Source organism: Hydra viridissima, unplaced genomic scaffold (genome assembly GCF_058129835.1).
Source record: "Hydra viridissima isolate aposymbiotic clone 2 unplaced genomic scaffold, HvirCarnegie_v1 scaffold_11, whole genome shotgun sequence".
Taxonomy (NCBI): domain Eukaryota; kingdom Metazoa; phylum Cnidaria; class Hydrozoa; order Anthoathecata; family Hydridae; genus Hydra; species Hydra viridissima.
The window spans coordinates 15750874-15769850 of record NW_028324310.1 but is presented as its reverse complement, the minus strand read 5'-3'; the positions used below and the strand labels follow the sequence as shown (position 1 = coordinate 15769850).

The window sequence follows — 18977 nt, the reverse complement described above, 5'->3', positions numbered from 1 at the left end:
AAACCAGAGTTATAAATATGACCGTCAAACCATTTTGTTTTTAAAAGATTGCAAATCTTAAATAAGTTGCAAATATTTAACTAAGTAATTTTACAAGTTGCAAATATATAATTTTATTATAGTTACCAGTTTATAAAACTTAAAACCTTGAGATCCAACCGATTGATTTTGGATAAAATAAAAGAGAAACGCATCTTAGCGGAAATGTAAACTTCCTTAAAAATATAAAGTCTAATTTAAAATCTTTATTTATCAATAATTAGTTAGAAAAAAATGATGCATCAATAAATCGAGGCTTGACTGGTCGTGACAAAGCATGAGTTTGGTTTTCTGTGAGACTGGAAGTCTAAGGCTAGATCTAAATCTATTCAAAAGCAATTTAAATTTACAGGGTTTGTTAAGCTTTGTCCTAAACGCAGTTTTTTGAATGTTTGTTGAAGTTTCATGTTTTAAAAAATATTTTTATATTTTCATCTTGCAAAAGAAAATAACGAAGTTATCAAGGCAAAGAAAGTTTTTAATTTAGCAATTATGTTAATTTTTTGTGTTTTAATTAAAGAGGAATACCACAAGTTCATATACTATGAAATTTTAAATGCTTCATGAAAACTAGACTTACTGAGGCATATAACGCTTTCATTTTGGGCATGAAAGCACGAGATGCTGGTATCGTTTTTGTTTGCAAACTCATTTTATGTATCGACGACTTATGCGACCTCTACAAGCAATATGGAGAGCTCTTTAAAGAATATTGTTTGCTTTGTTCTAATATCGTTCATTTCAGGAGGTGCGTCATTTATTTCTAATGGGATAAAAAGATATTATAAATTATTTGTTTTCATCTTTGCATCGCTCTAACTAAATGCTTGCACTAAACGTGCAGCTTTCTTAATCTGGAAGTTCAAAACTGTAAAAAATATATTTGCAAATGCATTTCAATCTTAAATGCAAATTTTGAAAATAAAATTTCCCTCATACTTTTATTTTTTTTTTCATTTTTATCAAATGTTGTTTTACAACTTTGTGTACCACAGTTTTACTTAGAAATCAACTTTGCCATTGTAGAAGCTGTTCAGAAACTTACAATCCCATCAGACACACAGCCTGCGTGTCGCAAGAATGATATTTTTCATAGCGATGTTATTCAGGATCATTCTTTAAAAAGAACCATCAGTCAAAAAAACTATACATATCTCGGACGGGTTCCAACCATGGGAGACTGCATGGCTTTGTGTTGCAGCATGAAGAAATGCAACATTGCATACATGAAAAATGATACGTGCTATGGTGTAACGTGCTTCGATCAAGATAAATGTGGAGTTGAAAATGGAACGTCACCAATTGATCAAGGCACACAACTAGCCTTGATTATTCGCAATGAAACTAACAGGAGAGGTAGACCACAGTTTGTTCTTTTGTCGGTTTAAAAACTTTTTTTAAATCATATTATTGTTATTTATATTGATGAGAGTTTTTTTGCGTAGTTTACGTTACCGCCTACCTGGTTGTGGTGATGTGTGCTTTTGGAGCGGCATTATCAGGAACAGTTTGGGCAGTGTTTGTTTTTTACAAGAGGTAAACGCAATCTGTTGATTCTGTGGCCTGGCAGGTTGACCAGAGCCATTGATTATCTTTTTGAATCGTTTTTGTGGATGCTTTTTTTAGATACTCATTTACTCCAAGTATAAACAAGAAATCAAGCTTACACGCCGAAGAAGGAAAGGAAGCAGAGGAGCCATTACTGCAGGTATAATACTTCAAATAAAGGGAAAAAAATAGGGAAAGTAAAGTGTTACAAAAATCACAACAAAGATTGGATGAAACTTTAATACATTTTTTTGCACATTTTTTGTATGTCATCAAATTAAAGAACAAATTGTGTCTCTGCATATATTTTTTTTTTTCAGTCGAAATAGAGGATGCACTACTAGACTTTATTGAGAGCTCGTAGCTTTATGTTAAATGAACTGTTTGAAAACATATTAATAACATATACCTCGAGATAGCGTCATAATGCATATGTTTAAATATGATGGGTGGTTTTTTAATCTAATTATTTGTATATAAGATAAAATGTTGATTTTTTAGTTGTTTGTTTTCTTCGCTGTTTTACCTTCTGTTTATAGAAAATTTCCAAGACATGTTTATGAAAGAAAAATTTGAAGCAAGCTTTAACATGCCCGTAAAGTTCTTTTTTTTTTAAAAAAAAAACCACTTCCAAAATAAGTCGTAATTAGAATACGATAGAAAATTTTCCGGAATTTCAAATACTCGAACTACACATTTTTAAAAAATGTTTTTTTTTTAAAGTCAAACTTTACTTCAAGTTGATATTATTTAAGAAATGAGGGTGTCGAAGTAATGAGTTATCGGTGGTTGGTATGTGCTTTGAGTCACGAATTATCTACGGTTGAAATGTTCTTAAATTAAGGAGCTTTATCAAAAATTCAATAAAAAAAACTCATCGTTTTTCCATATTTTTTAATTACAAGATATTTGGTTTTTCCAGTAATATCGAATAATTTACGAGTAAAATACAAACTCCTATTTCAGTATTTTCAGATAAAAAAAAAAAAATTCGGATATTTTTTAAAACAGGAACTTCTTTGAGTTTAGCAAAAGTTTTTGATGTCACAAATTTATACTCATACGTGATTTTTTTTACTCTTGAAAAAAAAGTTAAATGGATTTTTAATTGATTAGCATTATTACGCAATATCTTTAAGGGTTGAAACAAAAAAATAAAAATTTTTTATAACTTTGTATATCTCAATATATAAATTATTGGAAATTTGTTTATTACAAAAGACTGATATAGTGGTTTGTACTTTATTCATTTTTATCACGTCAGTTATTATATTCACCAAGCACCGATGCTTAGTGCATATAGCGACGGTATAGCTTCTATGTTATGTAATAGCTTTTTATGACGAATTCTTTTTACAAAAGCTAAATGGGTTTGAACTTGATGTTTACAAGTGTCACGCGACAAGTTATTTTTTTAAAATACCCCCTAAACTTTTTTAAGGAAGTTGTTGAATGAAAGTATTCAGGAAAACGCTTTCATATTTGTAACCCGTTGTTTAAAATGAATTAAATCACGTCGATGCTCTATGATAAAAAAAAAAGGTTTCTCCTGATAAAAAAAAATTTCATTGCAACTTTGATTTTGTCTTTTTCTGCTCAGTTCACGAAAGAAAAAAAAAATTAAGGTTGATACGTAATTTCTCAGAGTCTCTAAACAAGTTTTTCCCAGGACGTTTTTTCTACATATGGTTTCCAATAGCTTCTATGATGTGGATTTTGATTTTAACAATTTTTGGTATAAAACTTTGTCGTTCAAGCTCTAAATATTTTAAATTGAACAATTTAAACGATCGAATTTTTCGTTTCACTTTTTTTAAATGAAATCCGCCCGATCTACAGTTGCTAATAGATAAATACGTGGTGCAATAGGCCATGCTTTGATCTTACCGAATTGAGAAACCAAAAAACAAAGCTCAACCTATATTTTGAAGCGTAAATAAAATTAAAGGGGGTTAACATTTAGACAAAGTAGTTTATTTTTTACACCCCTGAAACTTAACGGAAAATTTTGTTGAAAAAAAAAACAAATCAAAAAACAAATTAAAAAAGTTATTTAAATTTCAAAGCAGTTTTTCCATTTCTTCACAAAAAATGAAAATCACAAACAAACTGCAATATAATACAAAATTATAATAATACTTATTCAGCAGTAGTTTAAAATCATTGACTTTTTTTTTTTGCATTTTAAGAATTTAGAGATTTGTCTCAAATTATGAATTATAGTTTTTGATATACTTCATATATATTTCTGCTGCATAAAGTATATCTCTGCTGCATAAATTAGTTAAGATATGAAATCAAATTACTTAGCCAGGTAACTAAGCCTTTAGCTAAGTAAAAAGCTACTTAACTAAAAAGTTGCTAACCAATTCAAGGCTGAGAAGTTTGATAAAAAGCTAAGTATTTAGATTTATGTTAAGCTTAGCAACTTCAATTTGAATAAAAAAACATTTTTTAATCTGACAAAAGTAACTTAAAAAAAAGGCCTATAGTTAAAAATTTATTGTATAAAATTTATTTTTAAAAACACAAATTGTATTTCGAAAGTATTTCTCAGCGAAAATTTTGTCGATTTTAAAATGAAGAGCGTAAGGGAAAAAAGGCAGGTCCGAAGACAAGTTCTCTTTTTTTTTTTATACGAGTTCTATATGAATCTCAAAACAACAAAAGGGATTGCCGTTTTTTCCCCCGTCGTTTCCAAATGTTTTTATAAATTTCATTTCCAGCGAATGTCTTAACAAGCCTAGTTTATAGTATTTCCGGAATGTTATAGATTACCAAAAGGGCTTTTTTCGGCGACTCCAGGAATCGTACTTATTGGCACGTACATTAAATAGCATTAGGGAATCACGTAATCATTAAAACAATCATTTGATTTTCGATCATTTGGCATTTTGATTTTAAAAGACATTAGTTTTTTTTTAACAGATATTTAAACAGATCCTTGATGTTTAAAATTAAAGTTTTAAAATTTTAATCGTAAAACTCACGCAATCTTCAAAGTTTTCCTTGATCGTCTTAAATTTGAAATCGGCAAAAAAAATTTGTTGATTTCACGCGACAACAGAGTTGTTTTTTTGACCCCTTAAACATTTTGTTGCCATTTTTTTCCTGTTGGCTTTCAAATCTTTTCAATGCTTAAATATAAAGTTAAGTTTTTTGTTGTTTTTTTTAAATGAATTTTAAAACTCTTTTGTTTGCATCGGGATAAGGGATTTTATGATTTATTACAATATTATTTATTATTTTTTGTTCATATTATTTTTTGCTCATTTAACTGTTGTTTTTTTTTATGTCACGAATTCGGCCAATGATATTCCTGCCACATTTACGGACGATATTTCTACGTGTCTTATTTTGATAACATCATCAAAAAGTTTCTTTTCCTTATATAATCCATTTTTACAATAAAAATCATTAAATAATAAAAATATTGCTGCATTTTACCCTTTTCATTTTTGATTTCTCTAATTTTTTGTTGATCTTCAATAGTCACCCTGATCTCTTTCCGTTAATGAAACAATTTCAATTTCTGTCGAGTTTACTTCTAATATATTATTCATATTTTCTTCTACCTCAACAACTTAAACTATTCCAGAACAACCTCTATTGCAGAACAAGTTTTCTTGCAGAAGATTGGTAAAAATAAGTAGATTACTTTGGTGAAAGGGCATGTGAACAAGTAGTTTGGTAAAGGGGTCTGTGAACAAGTAGTTTTAGATCATGGTTTTTTCACAGACACAATCAATTATATTACTACTCATCTCTATGAACTGCAAATTTTTCTAAGAGTTTTAATTATTAGAATCATTGACCAGTAATGTGACATCATTAATCATTGGTGTGACACCATTGATCATTTATGTTAGACCTTATAGTTCGTGCTGATGAAAATAAGAAAAAAATTTCAAAAAAATATTTTGATAATTAAATAAATTTTTGTGCGTTGATAAACATAAAAAAGCCATGTGAAAAAGTAGTCAAAATTTAAGCTTCTTCCTTCGGAAGCAAAAAGATTTTTAATTTGAATATTATCATACTTTTTAAAATTGTTTTAAATCCAGAATATTGAAAATGTGATGTATCAAGCCAACACCAGATACAAAGACGAACAATTTTTAAAGAACTTGTAAAGATTTTTCGTTTCTGAGCTTCTCTTTTGAATGCTTGATGATCTGATTTTTATTCGGTCTACATATGAAATATAAAATTTTTACTTGAAAATTATTTAGAAGCTGAAAAAATGTCCGAAATCTTAAATTTTGTCGCGTTTATTTCTTGAAGCAGATATTTTGGAGTAATTTTTATAACTAAAAAAAAAAAAATGCTTCACCTTAACAGCATTTAAAATTCAAGTTTATCACTCTAGAGTATATTTAGTTGCTATACACAATAAATATTAATTCTGTCCGAAAAACATAGTCTTTGAATGAGACATCAGGTATAGGAAATAGATAAAATTTATTTTATCTATTAACTATACATAAATAAAGTGAGTTTTATCTATTTACTAAAACTCATGTCGTTAAAATCACGACTTCTTCAAAAGTGCTTGCTGTTGTAATTGACAAGACAACTTTTCAGCCTATTGGCATGAATGGTTACTTGTTCGTTTATATCTTTGGTAGTGTTAGTTAAGGTTCTAAAGAATATTTTAAAACTAAGGTTTTTGTGTTCTACTGAAATTGACACTTTGTCTAAATAAAATATTCAAACTAAAAAGCTTCTAGTGCAGCAAGAAAAAAGCTTAAAATTTTGAGCACTTCTTAACATAGATTATCTATCAACCCACAAGTTCTTTTTATATTTTACTGCCATTGACCAGCTACACAAATTGTGAAATAAATAAACTCGTTTTTATTTTTGCAGATATACTAACTTCATTTTGGGATATTTTTGGATCTGGAAAGAGCGCAGTAACATCCCATATGAGTTGCGTTCTAGGATCTGCTCAAATTAGTTTTTGGCCATTTTTCACAACTATGTTTAGTGTATATAAACCGTGCGAACATTCGAAAAAATAGAATTAACCAATGAAGTTTTGTGACTTCTCCGAATCAAGATAATTTGCTGACCAACTTACAAATTGCATTTACCTAAAAACATACCTATATTTCTTGCTTTAATCCTTTCAAAATATAAATTAATATTTTAATATTTTATATTTTAATGTATTTAGTATATATTTTGATTAAATAAATTAATTTTTAGAAAATATATTTTAGGTCACGATTTTAATTATTCTTATATTTACTAAGAACTTAAACTTTATAAAGAAGATGTCAAATTGATAGAAAATAATTTTGTCATGATGAATATTCTCATGGCATTATCAATATGTTAAAAGTATGTTTTAGGTAGCCTATGAAGTTTAAAATGAAGGAAAAAAAAGATTCTGTTTCTGTTCCACTTACTAATTGCTGTCTTAAAAGTGACAAACCAGAAACTATTTCAATTGCAACAGATTGTAAAGATGCATACTCAGTTGAAGGAGCAAACCTTATAAATGGAGTATCAATTTTTCAAGGACCTAGCATTAATATTGATATTGAATTCCAGGATTTAACATATGAAGTGAAAATTAAAAAACATGGTGAGTTTAAATTCATAAATCCGTTTCAGCTGTACTAACTTTTTTTAAATAACTTTTTTGTAAACTTAACTACAACCAAACAATTATTCTCCAAAACTGAGAGCAAGCATAACAAAATTATGGCAATAAAATTTTTTGTGTCACAACAAATTGGGTAGGGATTTAAAAACGAGAATCCAACTTTATAATATTGTGTATTTCAAATTAGGTTCAAAGCTGTCAGTTATCTTTTAATATAAGCCATCTTAAGGAAGTGTATGCAAAGTATTACATTTGTAGTATCTCATATACTATCATAATATATTTCTAAAAGTCAAACAATTGAAAAAATTAAGTCATAAAATTTATTTTTCTTTTAAGTTTGTTAAAGTAATATTGATTATTTTTTTTATTATTGTTTATTTAATTATCTCTTTTTGTTATTTCAAAGTATTCTAATTTTAAGTTATTCCTGAAACCCCCTCAATGTTTTCCTTCATATTATACTTTAATATTGGCTTTAAAGAAAATTAACAGAAGTTTATATAGTTTTTAATAAGATCCTTAGAAAATCTTTTTTTTTTTTTTTTCTAAAATGCCAAGTTATTGTTTTTTTTTTCAGTTGGAAAAAGAACCTAACAAAACTAATAGCATGTAAAAATCAAAATGTAGTATAGAAATTGGAAATGCTTGAAAAATTACTAAAAGGTCATTACTATGAGCTCTATACATTTAAGTGTGGGCTTCATATTATCAACAATCTATTAAATATTTGTTAAGTGTGAGTTGTTGTCAAATAATTATAAAGTTCTATGTCTTTTAAAATTATAGTATAAAGTTTTTAATTTAGAAAAGAAAACAATTCTCAAGAACTTGAGTGGATTCTTTAAAAGTGGAGAACTTGTGGCTGTGTTAGGGCCATCAGGTAGTCATTTATCTCGATAAAAATCTTAAAATCTTTTTTTCAATATTGCAGTTGATTTCAATCTTATTCATGAGAATCATTAGCATTCTACTGTTTGAAACTTTAATGACAAATATTCTCTGATAAAATAGGTGCTGGGAAGTCCTCATTGTTAAATATCCTTGCAGGCTACAGGTAATCTTAAAGATTAAAAAAACAAAAGGTTTTTTCTTGAATTTTGCAGTAAATTTTTAAGACCTTATACATAATGTAAAGCATGTTTTTGGATTTTAAACTTTAAAGCTTAAATTTTAAAAATTCAACTCTCAAAAAAAATGTTCGGTATCATGTAGTTCAAATGAAAGTGGTGTTATTGGTGGCAAGATCCTTGTAAATGGTGTTGAACGTAGTTTAAGAAGATTCCGAAAACTATCTTGTTATATCATGCAAGATGATGTGCTAATGCCCAATTTGACAGTTATTGAATCTATGATGGTAGGGATCTATGGGTTTTTTTAATCATTTAATTCTAAAATCATTTAAAATATTTCTTAACTAAAAAAAAAGTAGTTAAAATAATTTTACTGTGGGTGGTTATTTTAAAAAAAATCATTAAAATTGTGCAATATTTTGACAACCTCTTTATTTATTATCATTATTTTTGTTTGTTTTTGTTATTTTAAGGGCTTTAAAGTGTTGCGTTTATTATGAAGGTTGTTTATTCAAGTTTCAATGTCACATGAAACTTTTTTGTAGCTGTACAAAAAACTTAAAATCAGATATAGTGGTCATGCTGTAATTGCCATTATTTTTACTCATTTTTAATATTTCAATTTGGTTTTAAAATCTCTGTTAAAAGATTTTTAACAAACCTTTTATAAGTGTTAAAAAAAAAAATGTCTGGACACAAAAAGTTAAAACACTAAAGCATTTGCAATAAAAACCAATTATTAAGTTATTATAGCAGCTTTTTTTTTTTTTTCTTTTTTTTTTCTTTTTAAATTTCTTGAAACTTTAAATTAGGTATCTGCCAATCTTCACTTAAAGTCAGTGTTGGGATATAAAGAGAAGAAGCGAGTTGTGAGTTTTATTTACATTTTTTTTTTAATTAGACAAGGTATAATTAAAAGTAATTTTTTGTATTTAAACTGTTTATCTCTGCTTGTTTTTGACCATGTTCATAAAGTTCCCTAAAAATCTAAATCACTTGTATTACTAAAAGGTTGCGGATATTCTATCAATTTTTGGCTTATCTCCAATATGCAACACTTACATGAGCGAGATATCTGGGGGTCAACGAAAGAGATTGGCAATTGCTTTGGAGCTTGTAAATAATCCACCTGTTATTTTCTTAGACGAACCGACAAGGTAAAACTTTTTAATAAAATTGTAATCAGGTTTTTTGTCAGTCATTTTGTTAAAAATACTTACCCAAAAATTTGTTCTTATTTTTACTAATGCGATAGCTATTCATCTATCATCTATGTCTTTTCTGGCATGTATGTTTGTATGTATGTGTATGTATGTATGTATGTATGTATGTATGTATGTATGTATGTATGTATGTATGTATGTATGTATGTATGTATGTATGTATGTATGTATGTATGTATCTATGCATGTAATGTATGCACGTAATGTATGCACGTAATGTATGCACGTAATGTATGCATGTAATGCATGTATGTAATGTATGTAGGTAATATATGTAGGTAATGTGAAGTGGTTTTTAAAAAAATAGAGAAATTAAGGTTTTTTTTGTTTAAATTTAAAGAACCATAAAATAAAAACTAAAGTAAAATATTGAACTAATTCTTTTTATTTTCAAGAAAATTTGATCTTAATTAAATTTTGCCTTAGGGAATTGTACTAAAGAATACAATTATATTTTAAAATTTTATCAAACACAGCAATAAAGTATATCAATAAAAAACATTAGTTAAAAACAAAAGTTATAAATCAAAATTGCCATAACAAGAGTAGATATTAAAACTAGTATTTAAAGTATCCTCTATGTGCTCTGTTGCAAGCTATGCATTTTTTTTTTTTATTGATTTAAAAGTTCCCTAAATGGCTTCTAAGTTGTTTTTTTAGGCTTCTTATGGACCTTATTTGGACCTTGATTAATTCTAATCTGGTGATTGAGTTGCCTGGGGCATTAAATTTGTTTCTTTTTTTCCCATGCAATGTGCGAGCTGTGTAAGCACAACCAAATCTTTTTGAAACTGCTACCATTCATTATTATCAATCAGCATGTCTGCTTATGGATCCATGCAATTCTCCAGCATCTCTATGTAAATATATTGGCTGATTCAACCTGTATTTATATTGCACAAACCTGCTCCATTAAAATTAAAGCACCCCCAAATACCAACTCTGCCACCATCTCCTTCAAACCAGTAAAAAAAAAAACAGTAAAAGTATAACAAAACAGTTGGAATAATTTTCAAGTTTAATTCTTTTAACCAAAACAGCTTCTTGTTTATTATTTCAAAATTATTTTAGTTGCTGAAATTTACTTGCTTCCACTTTTCCATATATCAAGAAATTCTCATCTTACATCATATTAATCCTGAGAGCCTATCTCTGGTCATCACCATCATCGTCACCAGCTGCTTAAACAACAATGGTTTTCCTAAGTAAAATGTTTCTAACTTTGGAGAAACGTTTTTTCACACCTTTTGTTGATTTAATTTAACCTTGGATTGGTTCTTATTTTTGTTAAAGTCTAAGGCTTTTACTGTGCTCCATAGTTTTTTATTATCGTTATCTGGAATTCTTAGTAGATGCCCCAGCATTCATTTCAAATGTTCTCAGAAATTACTAATCGACTTGCTTTTTCTTTGTTGTTGATCCTGAAGCCATACTTTATGCTTATTATCTGGCATTTTTAGTGTTTCTTTTACTAATTTTTGACCAATTTCTATTTATTTTAACTTTTAGATCTTCACAAAATCTCATTTAAAAAATCTAAATTTTCTTCTTGGAAAAAAAAAGCACTAGTATCAAATGTAATTAAACTGGTCATCATTTTTTTTTTTTTTTTGCTAAAAGAAAATTGAATGTAAATCAGTTTAGACTTTCTGGGTGTATTTTTTTTTTTTTTTTTACAACTATTTCCAGTAAGTTTTTATTTTTTTATTTGCACTTGATAAAGCTGGATTAATAAAAAAGTAATGATCTGACAAACTTGTGATCTGATGAATTAATCAGATTAGTTGTAGAGAAATATTTTCCTGTTATGCAAAAAAGAAATAAGTTGTTGTGTTGATAAAAAAGAATTAACAAACAGCCTCAGTGCGCCAATTTTTTTGAAACCATTTTTTTGTATTTATGTTTAATTAAGACACACTTAAGTTTACCCTCAGGAAGTTGTATCTGAGTTTAAACTGAGTTAATTTTCATTAGGAGTTATGTTAATGCTTCTACAAAACCCATCATGATTTTTGCTTCTTACATTACACAGCTGTAATGTAACTGTTTTTTCTTTAGTGGTTTAGACAGTTCATCTGCATTCCAGTGTATCAGCTTGTTAAAGTCACTTGCTCAAGGTGGAAGGACAGTGATTTGTACAATCCATCAACCCAGTGCAAAACTTTTTGAAATGTTTGATAAGGTAAAGAAATTTATTTTAATGATTCCTTGTCTCATGGTGTTTTCAAATTTAATCTTTAAAAATATTTTAAAGTGGGTTTATAAAGTTTGATAAAATTCTTTTATTTAACTTTATAAACCTACTTTAAAATATTTGAAGAGATATTTTTTTTTTCAAAATAGTTGCAGCAGTATTTATTCCAAGAAACAAAATAACATGAAAACAATAAGAAAAGTTAAATTTTTTTTATTTAAGATTTATCTGCTGACTGCTGGTCACTGTATATATAATGGTTCTATTATAAATCTTTTACCATATATGGAAACTCAAAATCTGATTTGCCCAAAGTACCACAATCCAGCAGATTTTAGTAAGCACAACCAATTGATTGCTTATTTTACTTTTTTGAAATTTGACTACTTTTTGAAAATCTTTTTATTATATTTTTTTTACTAGTCATTGAAGTTGCTTCAGGAGAGTATGGAGATATCTTACCTCAGCTTGTAAAGGGGTGGAAGATTCAAGAAAAGAGAGAGGAGTTAAAGCGAATGGAGAGTGGAGATTTTGGATTAAATGATAATTCAGATGCACTACTTGCACAACAGACAATGATGTCGATGTTGCCAAGTTGTGGTTTCCGATCAAGCACAGACAGTCTTTCCAGTACAACTAGTCAAACAACACAGGCAAAATTTTAATAGATTTTTGTTTTATATTTTTATTTATTTCTATTGCAAAGTTTTGATTTAAAAAAGTTTTATATTTTTCTATTGCAAGCTTTTAACAAATAAACAGAATTGGCATAAAAATCATATAGATTTTTGTGTGCATTGTGTGTTTTAATAGAAAATGCCAATAGAAACCAATCTCATAAGTAGAGTCAGATATGTTGCATAAAAAAGTGAAGGAATCAATCCTTTTGATTGAATCCTTTACTTTTTTATCTAGTATAAGTTGTTGATTGTAATGATAGAAATAGCCTTTGACCTAAGAATTTTGACCAGTTGTATTATATACACATTTCTAAGATTTCTGTTTACATTCTTTCAATTTACTCAATTCAAATTATAAACATGATTAAATTATACTTTATATTTTACTAGCTATCTATACTAAAAGATAAAACTCTAAGTTTAAATTAAGATTACTTGTGGTGATTTGCACACTAGCATTTAATAGCTGTTGTTGTGGTGGCATTTGTAATTTTAGAATGTTGGTGTTTTTATGATAGCAAGCAGTCATCAAGTAAAACCCAAATTTTTTGAAATCTCTTTTTAATCAACTTCATACCTTGTCACCTTCAGAAATGTGAAATATAATTTTTTTTTTTTTTTGCTGAAAAATCAGAGCTAATTGTGATCTTTCAACAAAATCCTTTGTGACAAAATCCTCCATCACACTACAAATTTTGTATTGTCTAGAGTCAACCAAGATTCTCTAAATCTTTTAAAAAAATTGACATCTGGTTCAGAAGTATCACCTTAACTGCATCAAACAGATTTCTCAAGACAAATTTATAATGTGATGTTGCCACAGAAGGCAAAGTAAATCATGATCAATTATTTTGTCAAAATCTGTTCAAGCACTTCTTACTTTTGGTCACGATGTTATCAAGACACAATCTCTATATACTTTTTTGTCTTGATTTTCCATCACTTAGTGAACAGTAAGATCTCTTTCTGCATTTGAACTCCAAGTGTCAATCTAATTATCCTTTTTTACCATAACTTTTTCAACCTGCCATTAATGGTTCAATCTGGAAGTGTTTTACTATTTCAGTGCATAAGTCATTTTGTTGCATTTTTCTTATATTTTGTTCTTTAAAATATTTAATACATGGGCAACATTAAATCATCAAACTTATCAACAAATTTAGGTTGTTTTTTTTATCTGACTCTCAATCTCTTACCATTCTGTAAACAGTGATATAACTTTTTAAATGATCATTTGCAAATACACTAAATTTCTAAAAAACAAAAACTAAATTTGCACAATTTTCGGTGTATAATTTAACTATGTAAACACGAGAATAGTAATGTTTTTTGATTTTTATGAAAATCTTAGTGTTATTTGTCAATTTTGATTTTTCTTTCAATAGTTACAGTTTATTGCATAGTGTATTGCAATAAAGTATACTATAGAGCAATAAAGTATAGTATAGAGTTTATTATTATAATTTTTTTTTTATAAGTATTATAAAGTAAAAAAAAAATTAAATAAAAATGCTGTTAAAATTTAAAGCTTTGCAATCTATGGGAGCCATATTATCTGATTGAGTTTTTAATCTTTAAATTTTTTTAAAGATCAATTCTTACAAAAAGTTTGAAAAGCTTTTGAACTTCAGAAATGAAAGATCCAACTTTGTGTTACAATTTTATAAGTTGTGTGTGAAAACTGATCCAAAAAATATTTGCGGTTAAAAATTTTCTAAAATTCATCCTATTCTTATTTCAGTTCACTGTTCTAAGTAAACGCGCAATGATTTCAATTGTACGCGACAAGATGTTTACCCATTTGCGTCTGGTTTCAGTGTTGGTAGTTGCAGTGGTTATTGGATTATTGTATCTGGATATTGGTGATGATGGCAATAAAGTTCACAACAACACTGGCTGCTTATTTTTTTCCATGCTGTTCCTTCTCTTTATCGCTCTAATGCCGACAGTTCTCACGTGTAATTCTTTTATTATCTTTCTCACACGTAATTTTGTTAAAGTTTTTTTAATTCTTTACTGAATGTTTTTTTTTTTTTAGTTCCACTTGAGAAAACTGTGTTTATAAGGGAACACCTAAACAATTGGTATAGTTTAAAATCATATTACCTGGCCAAAACGATGTCTGATATGCCATTTCAGGTACGTCATTTCATTTTCAGGTCAGTTAGTGTTCTACCTTTTAAACCTTTGTGTGTTGTAAAAATAATTAAAGCTTTCTTTTTTTTTTTTTTCTTGCTGCAGGTTATTCTTCCTATCATATATTGCTCAATAGTATACTTTATGACAGGCCAACCAAAAGATATCAGCCGTTACATGCAATACGTCTCAGTGACTATACTAACCTGTTTAGTAGCTCAGTCGATTGGGCTGCTCTTAGGTGCTGTTGCTCCTAATGTACCGGCAAGTAATTTTCTTGTAGAGCGGTTAACTTTTTTTTGTTATTATTCTTATTAAAGATGAAAAACTTTGCAAATGCAAATTTTAAAATATATTAAGTTTTTTTTAAACTAGAGACACAAAACAACTTTTGTACGATTCTTTTAGACGGCAGTTTTTGTGGCGCCAGTAACTGGAATACCAGTTTTGCTCTTCAGTGGATTTTTTGTTTCTTTTGATACGATACCAAAATATATGCAATGGCTTACATACATATCCTTCGCTCGCTATAGTTGGGAAGGGATGATGGTGGCTATCTATGGAAATAAACGTGGCGCTCTAACTTGTGAAGACCCTTTGAAATGCCGTTTTCAGCAAAGTAATGATGTTTTAGATTCCTTAGATATCAATGAATCGGCGCTCAACATCAACCAGGGGAAGTTCTATTTTGATTGCGTCGTTTTATCGATGTTCTTTTTTACCCTTCGTTTGATTACTTACATCGTTCTCAGATACAAAGTTAGATCGACTGCAAGGTAGCCAACGACTAATGACTAGTAGGTACCCTACAAACAGTTGGCTTGAATCCAAATTTAGTTGGATGAAAAAAAAAAAACTAAAATAATTTTGTTGTATATTAGATTTATATTTGTTTTACCTAAACATAAAATATTTAGCAAATCTTAAGATTGCGAAAAAAAGATCATCCACTCAAGAATGATTTTTAAGATTTAATGCTGATTTTTTTAAAAATGTTTCCTGGTGAATCTCAGTATGAAACCTCAGTATTTATACTGATCATCTTTTAAAGCTTTTATCAAAAGTGAAACAAGGATTTCAAACTTTCGTTTTGTTTGGTAAATTTGTTAATGTAATAATTATAACATGCTCCAACTAAAAAAATTTTTCTACATCTATAACAATCGCCGTCTAGTGACGAATTTTCTTGAGTTTTTGTCGTAATAGTTTTGTAAAGTAGATTTCGCATGAAAATGTGTTAAATAAAAAACCAACATTTAATTTTTAAATATTGGAAATATTTTTAATTTAAAGTTTCAATGACGTATTGAGAAATGTATGCTTCAGTTATTTTATCAGTTCAGTTTTTTTGATCTGACTCTGTGTGTCTAATTCGTGATATGTATTTGATAAAAATTTTTGTCTAAGAATATATATCAAAAGCTTAGAAGTTTTTCATTAACAACTTCGTATTTTGTACTGCTCAATATATGAGGGGTACAAATTTTTTAAAGAAGCCCTTAGCCATTGAAGAACTTAGAGCCCTCTATTTGTATTTTGTTTTTTTTCTCAAGTCTATAGCATTTTAACTGACATTTATAATAATTATATTATACAACAAGTTTGGACCCTAGCTTGAGAACCGCCCCTAAATGGGGTAAATACAAAATAAAAACCTTATTTAAAATGTCATTTTTACAAAATTAAAATAAAAAGATAAAGTTTTCTTATTACTATCGATTAAAAGCAGTTAATCCTCGGTTATGTGTCCACGTACATCTCCCAGTGGTATTTATCTTTTTAACATTAGCCCATCACACCCTGGTCATGTATCCAACAAAATGTTTCCTTACAGCGAAATACCAATAAGATAATATTTTCTAATAAGTTTTTTTGATTATAATATTAATAATATTATAGTTATTCTCGCTCTGGAAACAAATTTTGTTTTGGAAAAAATGAGCGATACATATGTCATATATGTCATATATTGTTGGGGCCGATTTATAAAATAAATGTTCAAAATCAAAACTCCCTTTTGAGATAAAATTGGTGAAATGCACAAAGTTATACAACATTTTCAATACATTTACAACTGCAATAATCTCACCAAGTTTATTTTTAAGCTTCTGTTTAAATTTTTTTGGGGATATCTGTTTTGTGGGAATTAAGCAAATTTCGCAATATACTTTAGTTTTATTATCTTGAGACATTTTATTGCCTTTCACAAAGCTCACTTTAAAAATTCTAACTCAACTTTCTTTCAAGTCCATCAACTAATTTTGTTTATGTTTGTCATTGAAATAGTTGTAAGTCACCAAAATATTATGGTTATCTATAGGGAAGGTGAAAAAGATAACGAATTATTGGAAATAATGCTCTAATATGTAGAAAAAGTAATAAAAATTATAACAAAACATCAACACCAAAAAATATATTATTTTACTTTGTTAGAAAGTTTTATGACGAAACTATGAAATTAAAATTTTAAATAAATTTTCCAAAATTGAGTCCATAAGCTTTCTCAAATGATATTTATTTTTAACTCCTAATGACAAAAATTTGGCCCCATTAAAAATATGAGCTGTTAAAACTTATTGAATTTGTAATAGCCCAGTCTCACTTTCTTTATTTTTTTTGGTTTTTAAGATATTAGTTTTCTTTCACTAAAAGTTTTGTTTAGTTACCTTTGATTAATGAAAAAGTTATCGCAAAATGAAGCCGACTACTTTAATTGATTAATTGTATAGTTATTGTAATTTGCATCCTTCCACTAAAATTTAGGACATTGTAAAGTGTTTTTGTTGTCTTTAATTAAAAGAACCCCAGAAGAACCATCTAACGTTTTATGGCGAAGTTGGAGAACATCTTGTAAGCCTGGTAATCTCGTAATTTTGCTTTAGAAAAATCGATCGTCTTAAAGGTCTTTTAAACAACCGGAACTTTAACAAGAAAAAATGCGAATGAATTCAAGTGTCATCATTTCTACATCGTAAAAACATTTTTAAAAAAACCATTTGTTTTTTAAAGAAAAAACATACTCTTGATCACATTTATGAACAGAGCAAATGAACCGTGGGAAAAATTTGTCACAAATTTAGAAACCGTGAATTTATCATTAAAATGATGAGTCGTATTTTACATTTAAACGTACGAATAAAAAATCTAAAGCTGGATTTTAATCAGATGAAATGAAAAATCCATCAAAAGATAAAAAAGCAAAAGCAAATTAAAAAAAAAAATTCTTGTGTTGACTAGCATAATCTCTGAACTATTTATTATTCCTGCAGGACTGGCCATAAACCGAACGTTGTGAAAAAATGATTGCACCGTCGAAAGATTACATCTATAGTAATTACGTATTTTGGCCTTACTTAATCTCTTCACACTATGCCTGAAGTATGACTACTTTCCTGGATAAAAAAAACATCCATAAAGTTACAAAACTTGATAATCCAACTTGTGTCTAAGGACATTTCCAAGTGATATTTTTTTTCATTATTAGTCTCATCACACCTTGGCTTGTGTCCCAGAATTTTATCTTTTCGAGGATTTTTGGTCAATTCTTAAAGGCTAAGTGTATGACGACAATTTGGAAGCTGAAAGATCCAATGCGAAAAAGAATCCGTTCCAATTTAAAAATGAACAAAAATCTTGTACAACCTCTGTGCGAACATGTACACAGAAAAGTGAACGTAGTGCATCGTAATGGCGAGAAAGCATTACTTCAGTTTTGAAAGTAAAAATGAGAATTATCATTATTTTGTTTAAACTTTTTGTTTGTTGGACTTTTCTCTGTACTACGACAACGTTCTGTTTATTTTGCGCCAAATTCTTGTCACCAAGGGTAAGTGATATGGAGGTATTATGATTTTTGACACCTCTTTTCTTCACATGACTCTTATTTCTGTTCCCACGATTTAAACAATTTATAACATAATCATTTTTTCAAACGTAAATTTGTTTCCAGACGGGGGAATGAACTGATATTACTGATTTTTAAAAAGAAAATTCATAATTGCTAAAAGCCTAATCTATTCTCAAAGAGGTAAGTTTAAAATCTTGTAGTAAATTAAAAAAAAAAACCTTTCCAAGCAGCAGTAAGAGCACACGTAGTACTATAGTAATAAACTTGAGGTAACTCCTATAGCCACCTTACAATCCATTACCGATGCTTATAAAAAATCAAGCTCTCTCACCTCAGGTTTGCCTTAATTATTACTCCCATTTAAAATATTAACATATATCAAGCAAAGTGCTTATTTTGAAAAGCGTGAGGGTGCTTCCAATAGAAATTCTCGACTCAATAAGAAACCACGAGGAAAGCATGAGAACCTTAAAAAAAGAAGCGAAACTATGAAACCTTGGCAAACTTTTCACTCGAAAATGAAACGATTGAAATGTTCTATAGAAACAAGGTTTGCAATAACTAAAAACAAATTCACATATTTTCTTCCTTTAGCATTCGAGATGTCAATGAAAAAAAAGAGG

The 18977-nt window shown here is 28.4% G+C and overlaps 2 protein-coding genes across 4 annotated transcripts; both read left to right on the top strand.

The window, feature by feature from the left end:
* The first annotated feature begins 694 nt into the window (after positions 1-694).
* LOC145191782 (uncharacterized) lies at positions 695-2087 on the top strand. 2 transcript variants are annotated; one of them, XM_080068951.2, is made up of 5 exons: positions 695-787; positions 1066-1395; positions 1485-1575; positions 1666-1747; positions 1917-2087. In XM_080068951.2, exons 1-5 carry the CDS (start codon positions 730-732, stop codon positions 1929-1931), a joined length of 576 nt encoding a protein of 191 aa, XP_079925077.2. In that variant the 5' UTR covers positions 695-729; the 3' UTR covers positions 1932-2087. The 2 variants fall into 2 exon arrangements, with proteins under 2 accessions (XP_079925077.2, XP_079925079.2); XM_080068953.2 differs by having other exon boundaries at positions 1908-2087.
* A 4746-nt stretch (positions 2088-6833) lies between these two features.
* LOC145191818 (ATP-binding cassette sub-family G member 4-like) lies at positions 6834-15936 on the top strand. Of its 2 annotated transcripts, XM_090066202.1 has the most exons (13): positions 6834-7180; positions 8010-8084; positions 8216-8258; positions 8417-8558; positions 9087-9143; positions 9286-9431; positions 11556-11679; positions 11914-12028; positions 12115-12344; positions 14113-14329; positions 14410-14510; positions 14613-14771; positions 14916-15936. In XM_090066202.1, the coding sequence occupies exons 1-13, from the start codon at positions 6952-6954 to the stop codon at positions 15285-15287; spliced, it is 2010 nt and encodes a 669-aa protein (XP_089922328.1). In that variant the 5' UTR covers positions 6834-6951; the 3' UTR covers positions 15288-15936. The 2 variants fall into 2 exon arrangements, with proteins under 2 accessions (XP_089922328.1, XP_089922329.1); XM_090066203.1 differs by lacking the exons at positions 6834-7180; positions 8010-8084; positions 8216-8258; positions 8417-8558 and adding an exon at positions 8795-8858 and having other exon boundaries at positions 14916-15455.
* The last annotated feature ends 3041 nt before the right edge of the window (positions 15937-18977 follow it).